The sequence below is a fragment of the Apium graveolens genome, chromosome 4, assembly GCF_009905375.1.
Source record: "Apium graveolens cultivar Ventura chromosome 4, ASM990537v1, whole genome shotgun sequence".
NCBI classification, from domain to species: domain Eukaryota; kingdom Viridiplantae; phylum Streptophyta; class Magnoliopsida; order Apiales; family Apiaceae; genus Apium; species Apium graveolens.
Window position 1 is genome coordinate 303,521,088 of NC_133650.1, and position 10,156 is coordinate 303,531,243.

At 36.3% G+C, this 10,156-nt stretch overlaps 1 protein-coding gene across 1 annotated transcript; it reads left to right on the forward strand.

Annotated features, from left to right (window-relative positions):
* The first annotated feature begins 2,359 nt into the window (after window positions 1–2,359).
* On the forward strand, window positions 2,360–9,783 carry LOC141721474 (uncharacterized). The gene is made up of 8 exons (XM_074524410.1): window positions 2,360–2,747; window positions 5,338–5,446; window positions 5,627–5,742; window positions 6,178–6,297; window positions 6,483–6,572; window positions 7,934–8,088; window positions 8,748–9,012; window positions 9,425–9,783. Exons 1-8 carry the CDS (start codon window positions 2,511–2,513, stop codon window positions 9,575–9,577), a joined length of 1,245 nt encoding a protein of 414 aa, XP_074380511.1. The 5' UTR covers window positions 2,360–2,510; the 3' UTR covers window positions 9,578–9,783.
* Window positions 9,784–10,156: the final 373 nt, after the last annotated feature.

Consider the following 10,156-nt stretch of genomic DNA (forward strand, 5'->3'; position numbering starts at 1 on the left):
GACCATTACTCAAGACTAAGGGACTTTGCACATGAGATTCTTACCAGCAACCCTAAAAATACAGTACAGATTAGGACCACAAGGCTGAATGAGGGTGATTCCAATAAGTTTAAAAGAATCTAACTTTGTTATCATGCTTTAAAGGAAGGCCGGAAGGCTGGATGCAGGCCTGTTATTGGTTTTGATGGATGTTTTTTGAAGACAATTTGTGATGGTCAGTTGCTATCAGATGTGAGGAGGGATGGTAATAGTCAAATGTACCCCATAGCTTATGCTGTTGTGGAAAGTGAGAATACAGAAAGTTGGAAATGGTTTACTGAGTTGCTAAGTGAAGATCCCAGTCTTGGTGATGGTTTTGGTTACACCATAATCTCAGATCAGCAGAAAGGCTTGGATAATGCACTGAAAGAGCTCCTTCCTAGAGTGGAACAACATAACATATGGGATGGTCAGAAGTCATTGAAGGTGCCTAAAAAGAAATTGCCTTTTGTTAATGAGGCAGGTGATGATGTGATGAAGAAAGGCAAAGATCCAACTCATTTCCAAGTGAACCTACTAGGTACAGTTGGGTATAAAACAGTGTTCATGCCTACACCAGGCTTTGTCTCATTCTTGCCCCCAAAAAGCACACCAGAAGCTTCTACACCTCCAGCACTTCACTTGTCTAGCCAACACAGTTCTACTACTAGAGTAACTCCATCCAATCTAGCTCAAATCTCCGATCCAGCTGACATGGGGGCTGAAGAAGAAGTTGGACTTGCAACCATGGAGGCATAAGAAGAAGATGAACTTGCAGACATGGAGGCAGCAGAAGAAGATGAACTTGCAGACATGGAGGCAGAAGATCCACTTCAACCAAGCATGAGGTCAGTAAGACTTCTTGAGAAGAGAGCATTCAAGCGGACTGACATACCAGATGTTCCAGTTAAGCTGGATGATTAGACCTTTGTTATGCATACTTTTGCTTTGCTTCATTAAGTAGATTTAAGACTATGGCCAAACTTTTGAGATGTGATTTGTAGTGCTTTTGTTATGCTTTGGACCGGGAGTATGCTTTTGTTTTAAGACTATTCTGCTTGCTTTTTGTATGGCTACTATAATATTTGGACCTGGCCTTATCCTAGTGGAATGGAATCTTGTGGTTTTATTTTATTCAAGTGTCATCTTTTCTGTAAATATTCATTACTTTGCACATGTTTTACCTTATTTGCGGACAATGACAACTATAAGCACACTCACATACAGAAACTTATAATACACAATGACAATTTTAATTAAAGAAATCATATCAACCAACTGCAATTTCATTAAAAAAAACCAACTACATCAACCAACTACATCTTGTACATACAACCAATTGCATCAATATTACATCTACCTAACAAATAATATTATTAGGGCTGCTGCAACAGCAACAAACACACAGTTTCAAATTACTTCTAAGCCTTTCTATTTCAGCTTATAGGTCCTTGTTTGCCTCTTCTACTTGCATCTTCTCACCCTTCACCATTCTTCTTTTTTCAACAGCTTCCTCCAGATTTTCTTCAACAAATTTCAGTTTTTCCTCCAAATACACCCTTCTGTGATTCAAATGAGTGACTACATCATAAGCCCTCCCATTAAATCCTTCATCAATCCACTCAAAGAAGTGACAACCTTGAACCTCCTGATTTCATAGCAAAAAAATCAAACACAGTGCATATTATCAAAATTTATTTTATAAAACCTTACATAAACGATAATATATACCTTAGGTTTTTGACATGTATAGAACCTTCTCCCTGGATTTTTCAGTGTCCAAGAAGTACTAACCCTTGCTAATCTCCCACAAAAACATTGTTGATAATCAGACTTTTTCATTGATTCAATTGAGGTGCTGCCACACGTTTTTGTGTCAGGGCTTTCACTCCTCATCAACGACAACTGCTTAATCTTCAATGACTTACACTAATTTATCCTTGAACTCCCACTATTAGATTTTTGGTGTAAGAACCCTAATAATGATGTATAGAGGGGATTGTGGTTTCTATCTATTTATTTATAATCATGTGTATATAGCCGTTACAATACACGTTACAATACACGTAACAAGTTGTTTACACTGTGTCCAACAAAACACTGTCACGTAGATTCGTCCGTTACGTCAAATAAATAATTTAACGACATTGTCATTATCCGCTACTAGAGTGGTACATTAGAGACCCCGATAAAAATAATGAAAATTTTGATACTAGGCTCTCACTTCAGTGATCAAAGTGATATTTAACCCGTAAATGATCTCTTTATTTTTTGAAAAGAGGGTAAAACACCCTACTCTAGACTCTCCCCGGACACTGCAATCGATGATCGATTGATTCATGTATCCGGTATTACGTTAAAATTATTTACTTATCTGTTTAACCAAAAAAATTTGCGTTGGTCGAAAGTTAATTACTCCTGGTCTTGAAAAAACTGAAATCAGAGCTTAGAACAGGCGCCGAAAAGGGGCAAAGCTCAAACCGTCAAACGAAATGGCAGGAAGCAGTGGAGTCGCTTCATCTTCTTCAAATACGGCGCCGTCTCTTGCTCCCAAAATACTACTAGCAAAGCCAGCTCTTGTCACTTCTTCCGCCTCTAAATTCAACCGCTCCGGCGCCGACGATGATTCTACTTCTTCACTTTCTCTTCGCTCTCGCAATCCCCCCGTTGGTTCTCTCAATCTCATCTCCGATTCTTCTTGGGATTTTCACTCCGATCGATTTCTCCCTGTATGCTCTCTCTCTCTCTCCCTCCCTCTCCCTTCTCTATACTCTCTCTCTCTCCGTCTCTCTCTCGCTCCCTCTCTCAATATATGTATCTCTCTCCCTCCCTCCCCGTCTTCTCTCTACTCTCTCTCTCTGTACTATATATGCTCTCTCTCTTACTCTCTCCCTATCTCTCCCTCCTCCTCTCTCTCCTCTATCTTTCCCTCTCTCTCTCTCCCCCTCCCTCTCCCTCTTCTCTCTACTCTCTCTCTCTCTCTACTATATACTCAATGCTTATTAAGCTATGCGTGGACACATATTTTCTATTCACTTTAAACTAGTTTGTTGTTAATTTAGAGTGGTCGGGAACGTGTAAAACTTGAAGCCTATAATGGAACTATAATTCATAGTTGATATTGTACATCTTCTGGTAGAAGTACGGAAATTTTTATGACAAGATCAGTAGTGTGTGATGTGTTCCTATTCTCTACAAGTTCATGGAAATATAAAGACACCTATGCTTAGGTGTTACTAAGGCCTATTGACTTACCTTTACTTGCTTAGGAAGAACTAAGGACTAAGTAGCAAGATTTTTACCCACATCTCTAATAACAAACCCTATATCGAAGTGGTGATTGACCCGAAGATCAAAAGTGGAGTCACAAAAGACTGTTACTTATGAGCTATGCCAATATTTAAATTATAAAAGATCACAAAATTTGACCCAAATGTCACGACTCATGAATAGTGTCTTAAAAGAGCACAATTATTACCATGGAAGGACATTCCTTGTAAAACACCAAGAGAAAGAACCAACAACCACTAGCCAAGTTAGAGTAAAATATGACGAAACACGAAGACAAGTGCTTTGTTTACATTATTAGCTTAGTCCACCCCCTATGAATCTTATAGCACAACTCCTTCATAGTTTTGTAGGTATCTAAGAAGTGATTCTCTCCCAAAATATTATGGCTGGCCTCCCATTATGCGCATTAGTTATTGCTTTGTTCTTAAGAAGTTTACTCCAACTATAGCTGAAAGTTTCGTTGATGTCTTCATCTTACAAGTGCAGAAATTTGGTAGAAAGATCTATGATTCCACTTGCATGAGAACATCTTCAACAATTAACCTGTTGTATCAAAATTATTTTACCCAATTGTATCATAATTGTTTCTTTGAACAATTTAATAATTGAGACAAATTTACTGATTGTATTACAATTTGGGTTTTCTTAAAAAGGCGGACCTTAAGATTAAATGTGCGGAATGCCATAACATTAATTGAAGCCCTTATATCAAACCTAGCTCTTTTACGTTACGTTTTAAGAATCACATGATATCTATAGAACTTTTTCGGATCCTTGCATTTGGTGGGTATAGTATGTTGATGATGGAAGAAACAATTTTAATGGCCACAACCTTGTCATCCAATTGTAGTTGTCTTTTGATAGTGTACAATTTCTTGAGAAACATTGCACGTTTAAGAACTCAAAAAAATGAATATCAAGAAAGACTGACCCTCGCTTCAAAGTGTTCCTCGTTAATTAGAAAGACTATGGAAATTAATAAGAAACTCTTTAAAACTTTATGAAGTTTTAGGTCAAAAATTCCTTAACGAAGTCACTCATCTAGTTTGTAAAGCAAGATTTGTTAGGTGTGCACTGATGACTAGCAACTTGAATTGAGAAACAAGGTTGTGGTATGTAAAACTGTTTGTTATCATTTAACACAACTGAGTGCAAGGATCTGGGAATGTTTTGTATGATTGGTGGAATAAAAATAAACTATGCTTGATCTTGGGCTACGATTAATGTTCCATTTATTTAAAGTTTTGATGGTTTGACTTTTTCAAGAAAACTCAATGTAATACAATTACTATACTTGGCTTGTATCGACCAGGTGGTTGAAGATGTCCTTGTGCAAGTGGTACATCTGATATCTCTGATAAGTATTTTCTTTTGTTGTGGCATCTAGGAACCCGCCCTTTTATGAATTAAAATCCGTTTATTTAAAAATTGTCGAAGCAATGATTGATGTGCATAATTAGAAGTCTATAATTTAATGTGTTGAGTATGACATTTCATCGGAGTCAGGGATAAGACATTATTGGTTAAGAGGAAAAATGTTGGGCTAGTGGCATAAAAAAAAACCCGACTGTTGGGAAGTAACTAATTTATACTTCGTGACAGTGTTTTGTTTTCATAGTTGTGCTACTTTCGGTCACCTTTTGTGATATTTGAGTCAAAATTAAGGTTTTCTAGTGGTGAGAGTGAGTGTGTGACAAATTGCGGGGAGAGTGTTGATTCCTGATGCAACATACCGATAGTGTTTCCAGTTTACTGGTGTCAGTATTTTCTAAGATTATGAAGAAGTGATGAAAGAAAATGTAACTTGCTTGAGTGACTTAGAAGTGAAACATTACAACTTTGCGAGGTTTAGTTTAAACGGTGTGCATGTTTTAACTCTTCTCATTACCTTTTTACACTTATCTTGCATATTTTTAATTCATAAAGACAAACATAAGTATATTTTGGTTGATATTTACTATTTTAGTAAACATTTTTTTATCTCATCTGAGGTGTATGCTAACTTGAGAGTGGACTTCTCTTTTGCAGTTTTTGACTGATAATACTGATTTCACGGTGATTGGGGTAATTGGTCCACCTGGGGTAGGCAAGTCTACAATTTTGAATGAGCTGTATGGATTTGACGGAACCTCCCCAGGTATATCTCATATTCATTTTAGTAAACTACCTATGTTACTAGTCAACAACGTCACATCTTATATATCCAAAACCCCGGGATCCATGCTCAGGGTTTTGCTTGTTTCTTATAATAAACAGAATGCGAAGCTAGGATACTCATATGAAGATGTGTTTGGCACTTAAATTTAATTATTTGCAGGAATGCTGCCTCCTTTTGCAATAGAATCTGAAGAAACAAGAGCATCTGCAAGGCATTGTACTGTTGGTATAGAACCCAGAATTTCTAATGAAAGGATCATACTTCTTGATACTCAGGTCAGTTGATATTTATTCTTTAGTATGGTCATTTCCTCTGTAGAGCTATTTGCTATTTACACGATGAGATAATTAATGAATAAGGACAAGCTCAAATAACTTAAAAGTACATATTTTCATGAATATAAAGAATTTTTTTACGGAGTAAAAGAGTAGACAGGTGGTCTGGATAATTTATGGCAGAAATGAGTTTCAGTACACGGAATACAGTATCTCTTATATTTTGCTGAAACTAAAGATATTCTCATAATTCTGTGGGTTTAGACTTAGGGCACAAGGTCATTCTTTTGTCTCGTGTTTCGGTTTCTTTATCGAGGCCTACATATAAAAATACAGAGAGAAACCATCAATTTATTTGTTCAAGTATAACAAATATTATTTTTTTCACCTCCCTTCAATTTTATTATACAATAATACATAATCATTTTTTTGCAGCCTGTATTTTGTCCTTCCGTGCTAGCTGAAATGATTAGACCTGATGGTTCGTCCACAATATCCATATTAGGTGGTGAATCTTTATCTGCCGAATTAGCTCATGAATTGATGGGTATACAGGTGATTCCACACCCACTGCATTATATAAGGTTAACTAGGCTACCCCATATATAACAGTGTATTTTGTAAAGTAGGACAGTTTCGTGAACTTTCTTCTTTGGATAGTAGAGCAATTTTACATTTGTGAAAGCTAGAATGCTTACTCAGTTCATATTTCTCCTGGATGCTGCAAGGAATCCTTTTAGCTTGGCGTATTCCTCACATCCATTTGTCACATAGTAGTGGTGGTTTCAGATGGACTTCATGATATGAACATGTGGAATTTGATGTCAACGGTATATTTTTATCCTCATCATTCATGTACTTTGTCCTTTTTGTATGCCTGATTTGCATTCCTTAAAAGATTTGTATGAAGAATAACCTTCCGCCCGAAGGGTAGCGGCTGCGGGTTACCTACGATAAAAAAAAAAAAAAAAGAATAACCTTCCGTTGTTTTATTGATTGACTTGTCGACCTACTCATATATGACTATATGCTGCTCAGCTATTTGCCTATTCGTGTTTCAATATTGAAAACTTCATCAAATCTTCTGCCAGCGGTTATCTTAATTCTTTCACCACCCATCCTCGTTAGATTTCAAGGTTAAATATTGACGATAACAAGGAAACAGTAGACAACTTATAAGATGCTATAGAGCACATCCCTAATTGACTGTATAAGGCATCAATTTTCATAATATATTCATGCCTTGAGTAAAAGAACTTAACCATGACTTAACCATGACAGGTATTACTAACAGCACTTTAGAGTAAGCTTTAACTACATGTAAATGGTTCATCTTTAGATTTCTGTTATTCTGTACACCTGTCACTTAAGCAGCCATCTGTTCTGGGCCATTCTCTCTGTTCTCTGGCTGATATGATAAAGTGCTCCTCTTGTTCTATTTTTTTTTTAATGACCATAGTTTATTTTTAGTGTAGAGATTAACCCCTAATATCAGCTCAGGGAAAATTAACTATAGAGACAAATTTACACAGAATTTCGTTATGCTCAGATTTTTGAATAAATAGAAATATGTTTTGTTATTTTTAGTGTTATTTTCTGATTATTCTAATATATTTTCTTATATATTTATGAATTCACATTTACTATAAATATAAATAATACTTTAAACACATATATATTTACATATTTGTGATTAATAATATTATTTATATACTTCATTGCATAAATAATGTAAGAAGATATAGTAAATACACTATATATGTTTGGATAACAATGATAAAACATATTATTCTATTAACATGTTTATTTTTTTCCGAACTTAAATGTTTTCAACGAAGTAATGTTTTCATAAAATATTTCATGTAAACTAATACATTTTTACGATGATCTAGTTGCTAACATATGCTGTCTTCAGAATCTCTAATAAAACTCGATCCGATTTAAATTAGAAAAAAGCCCGGCCGGCCCGATCCGGCCCGAAAAAAGCCCGGTTAGGCCCGCCTCGAGGGCCCAAACGGGCTCTGACATTTTTGGAAAGCCCGGCCCGACCCGATCAAAGTCAAAGCCCGAAAAGCCCGGCCCGGTCAAAGCCCGGCCCGATGGGCCTTTTGTGCATCTCTAATTTGCATTAATGTCTACGTCTTACATTGATATCGTAGTTTGTGGCATTGTGGCATGTTTTCCTGAGCAGGTGGACTTGTTAAAGCATGGCATTCCTGACCCCTCTTCCCTAACACTTTCATACCCACAAAGCTCAAATTCGGGGTCTTCAGAAAAGGAGAGCAAAGATAAAACTCAGGAGGGTGGAGAAGAGTACATGGCTACTCCAGTTTTTGTACAGGCAAAGTAAGTATTGCAAATTAATGTTGTCGTGGCTCCTTTTTTCTCCACTACAGATAAATATGGAAGAAATAAAGAGTGCAACTACATTAATGCTCAGTGGTTGCTTTCCCCAATCTGTGCATGTATTATTTTTCTAAATACATGTTTTGGCCGACACTAGTGGAATGCATACAAGATTACAAGTACAACATCAACCATGTTCTTACTGAGTGGAGTCTAAGAACTATTACTTATTAGTACCTAATTTGTATTATCTAAGAGTTATAATTTCAAACATTGTTATGTTCGTTTGCGATGATTATAATTGCTAGGCTGTCTAGAATCTTTTTTCCATATGTCTGATCCTTTGTAATAATCCCATGGTATATTTTCTTATCACTCTCTAATTTATACGGGGAGAGAAGTATCAGTTCCTCCATTTTTGTAATCAATGTTTAGGCAATAGGATACAGTAAAACAGTAAAGCAAATGGTTCAATATTACAGGCATCATTAATTTCAAGAAACAAGGATAGCTTTGGAGTTTGCTTTAATGTGTTGCTTGACATGTGACTGTATCTTATGTTCCATTTTTGATAACCTTATTGTTATACTTTTTTTTACCAGTAATAGTGGGTGAGTTAAATGACATGTTCTAATCTTTATCGCCTATCCGTCTCATAGGTTGCAAGATCAAGATCTTGCTCCTCATAACCTGGTGCACCTAAAGAAAGGGCTTACTCGATATTTTATCTCATCTTCCTTTGTAAGATCAAAAAACCGACATGCCGTGAAGCACCACAACAATAATTCTGGAAATCCTATTAGCCAGATACATGATTCAGATACAGAACTTAATTTATTTCTCCTCCCATATCAAAGGAAAGATGGTTCGACGAAGGCGCAATATAATAGTTATGCTACAATGCTGTGGAAAATACGAGATCAGGTCTCTCTCTCTCTCTCTCTCCCCACATATATATATGTATATATATGTATGTATAAGCAAGTGTCGTATGCATATGTTTATAGTTAGAGCCTTAGTTAGAGGGGTGAAACAGAACTTCAATGGAATTCCTCGATAAGTTATTATGCTGCAGCATACATTATATATAACTGCTTTAGAGTATCCTTTCTTCTGTATCAAAAATAAAAAAAGATGGCTCATCACCAGTACAAATCACAAAGACAACGGGGGTCATCTAATTGGGTGGGAGAAATATTTATTTATATTTCTGGTTTCATATTCATCTTTGGGAATTTGTCATGTTTGTACTCTGTATGATTCTGTAACCATTGCTGGTATACATTTCACCTGAATAATGAAATTTCTTGACAATGGAGTTACTTTTGCGCTCCAGATTTTATCAATGGATACCCCATCTTTTTCAAGGACCCTTTCTGAACGGGACTGGCTTAAGAACTCTGCCAAGGTATGGGATTTAGTAAAGAATTCTCCAATTATTGCAGAGTACAGCAAAACACTTCAAAGTTCAGGAATGTTTAGGAGGTAGCTTGAGATTTTACCCTTATCTAAGCACATTGTTAGCTTCGCGATTTACCATTTATATCAAAAGAAGACGTTTGCTAGTTTAGTTGGATTATTATTATTATTATTTTGTGCATTTGGTGAATATAGAACTTTGAAGTGAGAGTATTCATTCACTTGTTTTCCCAAAGCTTAATGTCAAATCAGTGTCAATTCAGATGTTTTACAGGATGATACGATTTTTGCTTTTACTGATAAACCGGCACGCAACGAGCCGAGTCAAGCGATTATCAGACGAGCCGGTTCACGAACGGTCCGACTCAAACCGGCCGTCTGGCCACCTCTAATCCTAAGCAATTGTGTTTCTTATGTGAATGCCATCCCCCAATTAGAATGGGCAGCTTCGTAACTGAATTATGTTTCGCTTAAACACGGGTTATCAAGGTTCCAGTTTTACAATTTAGGGCGCGTTTGACATTGTTGTTGGAGACGGCAGTTTTTTATTGAAAAACAGTTAAAAAACTGTTTAGTAAAATCTAAAAACTGTTTTTGTGAAAAGTGTTTTTGACGTAAAAGCTCTCGTTAGAGAAAGTAAGGCTCCTCA

Excerpts from the sequence above, each read along its gene's own strand:
- LOC141721474 (XM_074524410.1), top strand. The coding sequence starts at position 2,511 with ATGGCAGGAAGCAGTGGAGTCGCTTCATCTTCTTCAAATACGGCGCCG. Across the intron at positions 5,743-6,177 it reads TCATACTTCTTGATACTCAG|CCTGTATTTTGTCCTTCCGT; the intron begins GTCAGTTGATAT and ends ATTTTTTTGCAG. Across the intron at positions 6,298-6,482 it reads ATGAATTGATGGGTATACAG|CTTGGCGTATTCCTCACATC; the intron begins GTGATTCCACAC and ends GAATCCTTTTAG.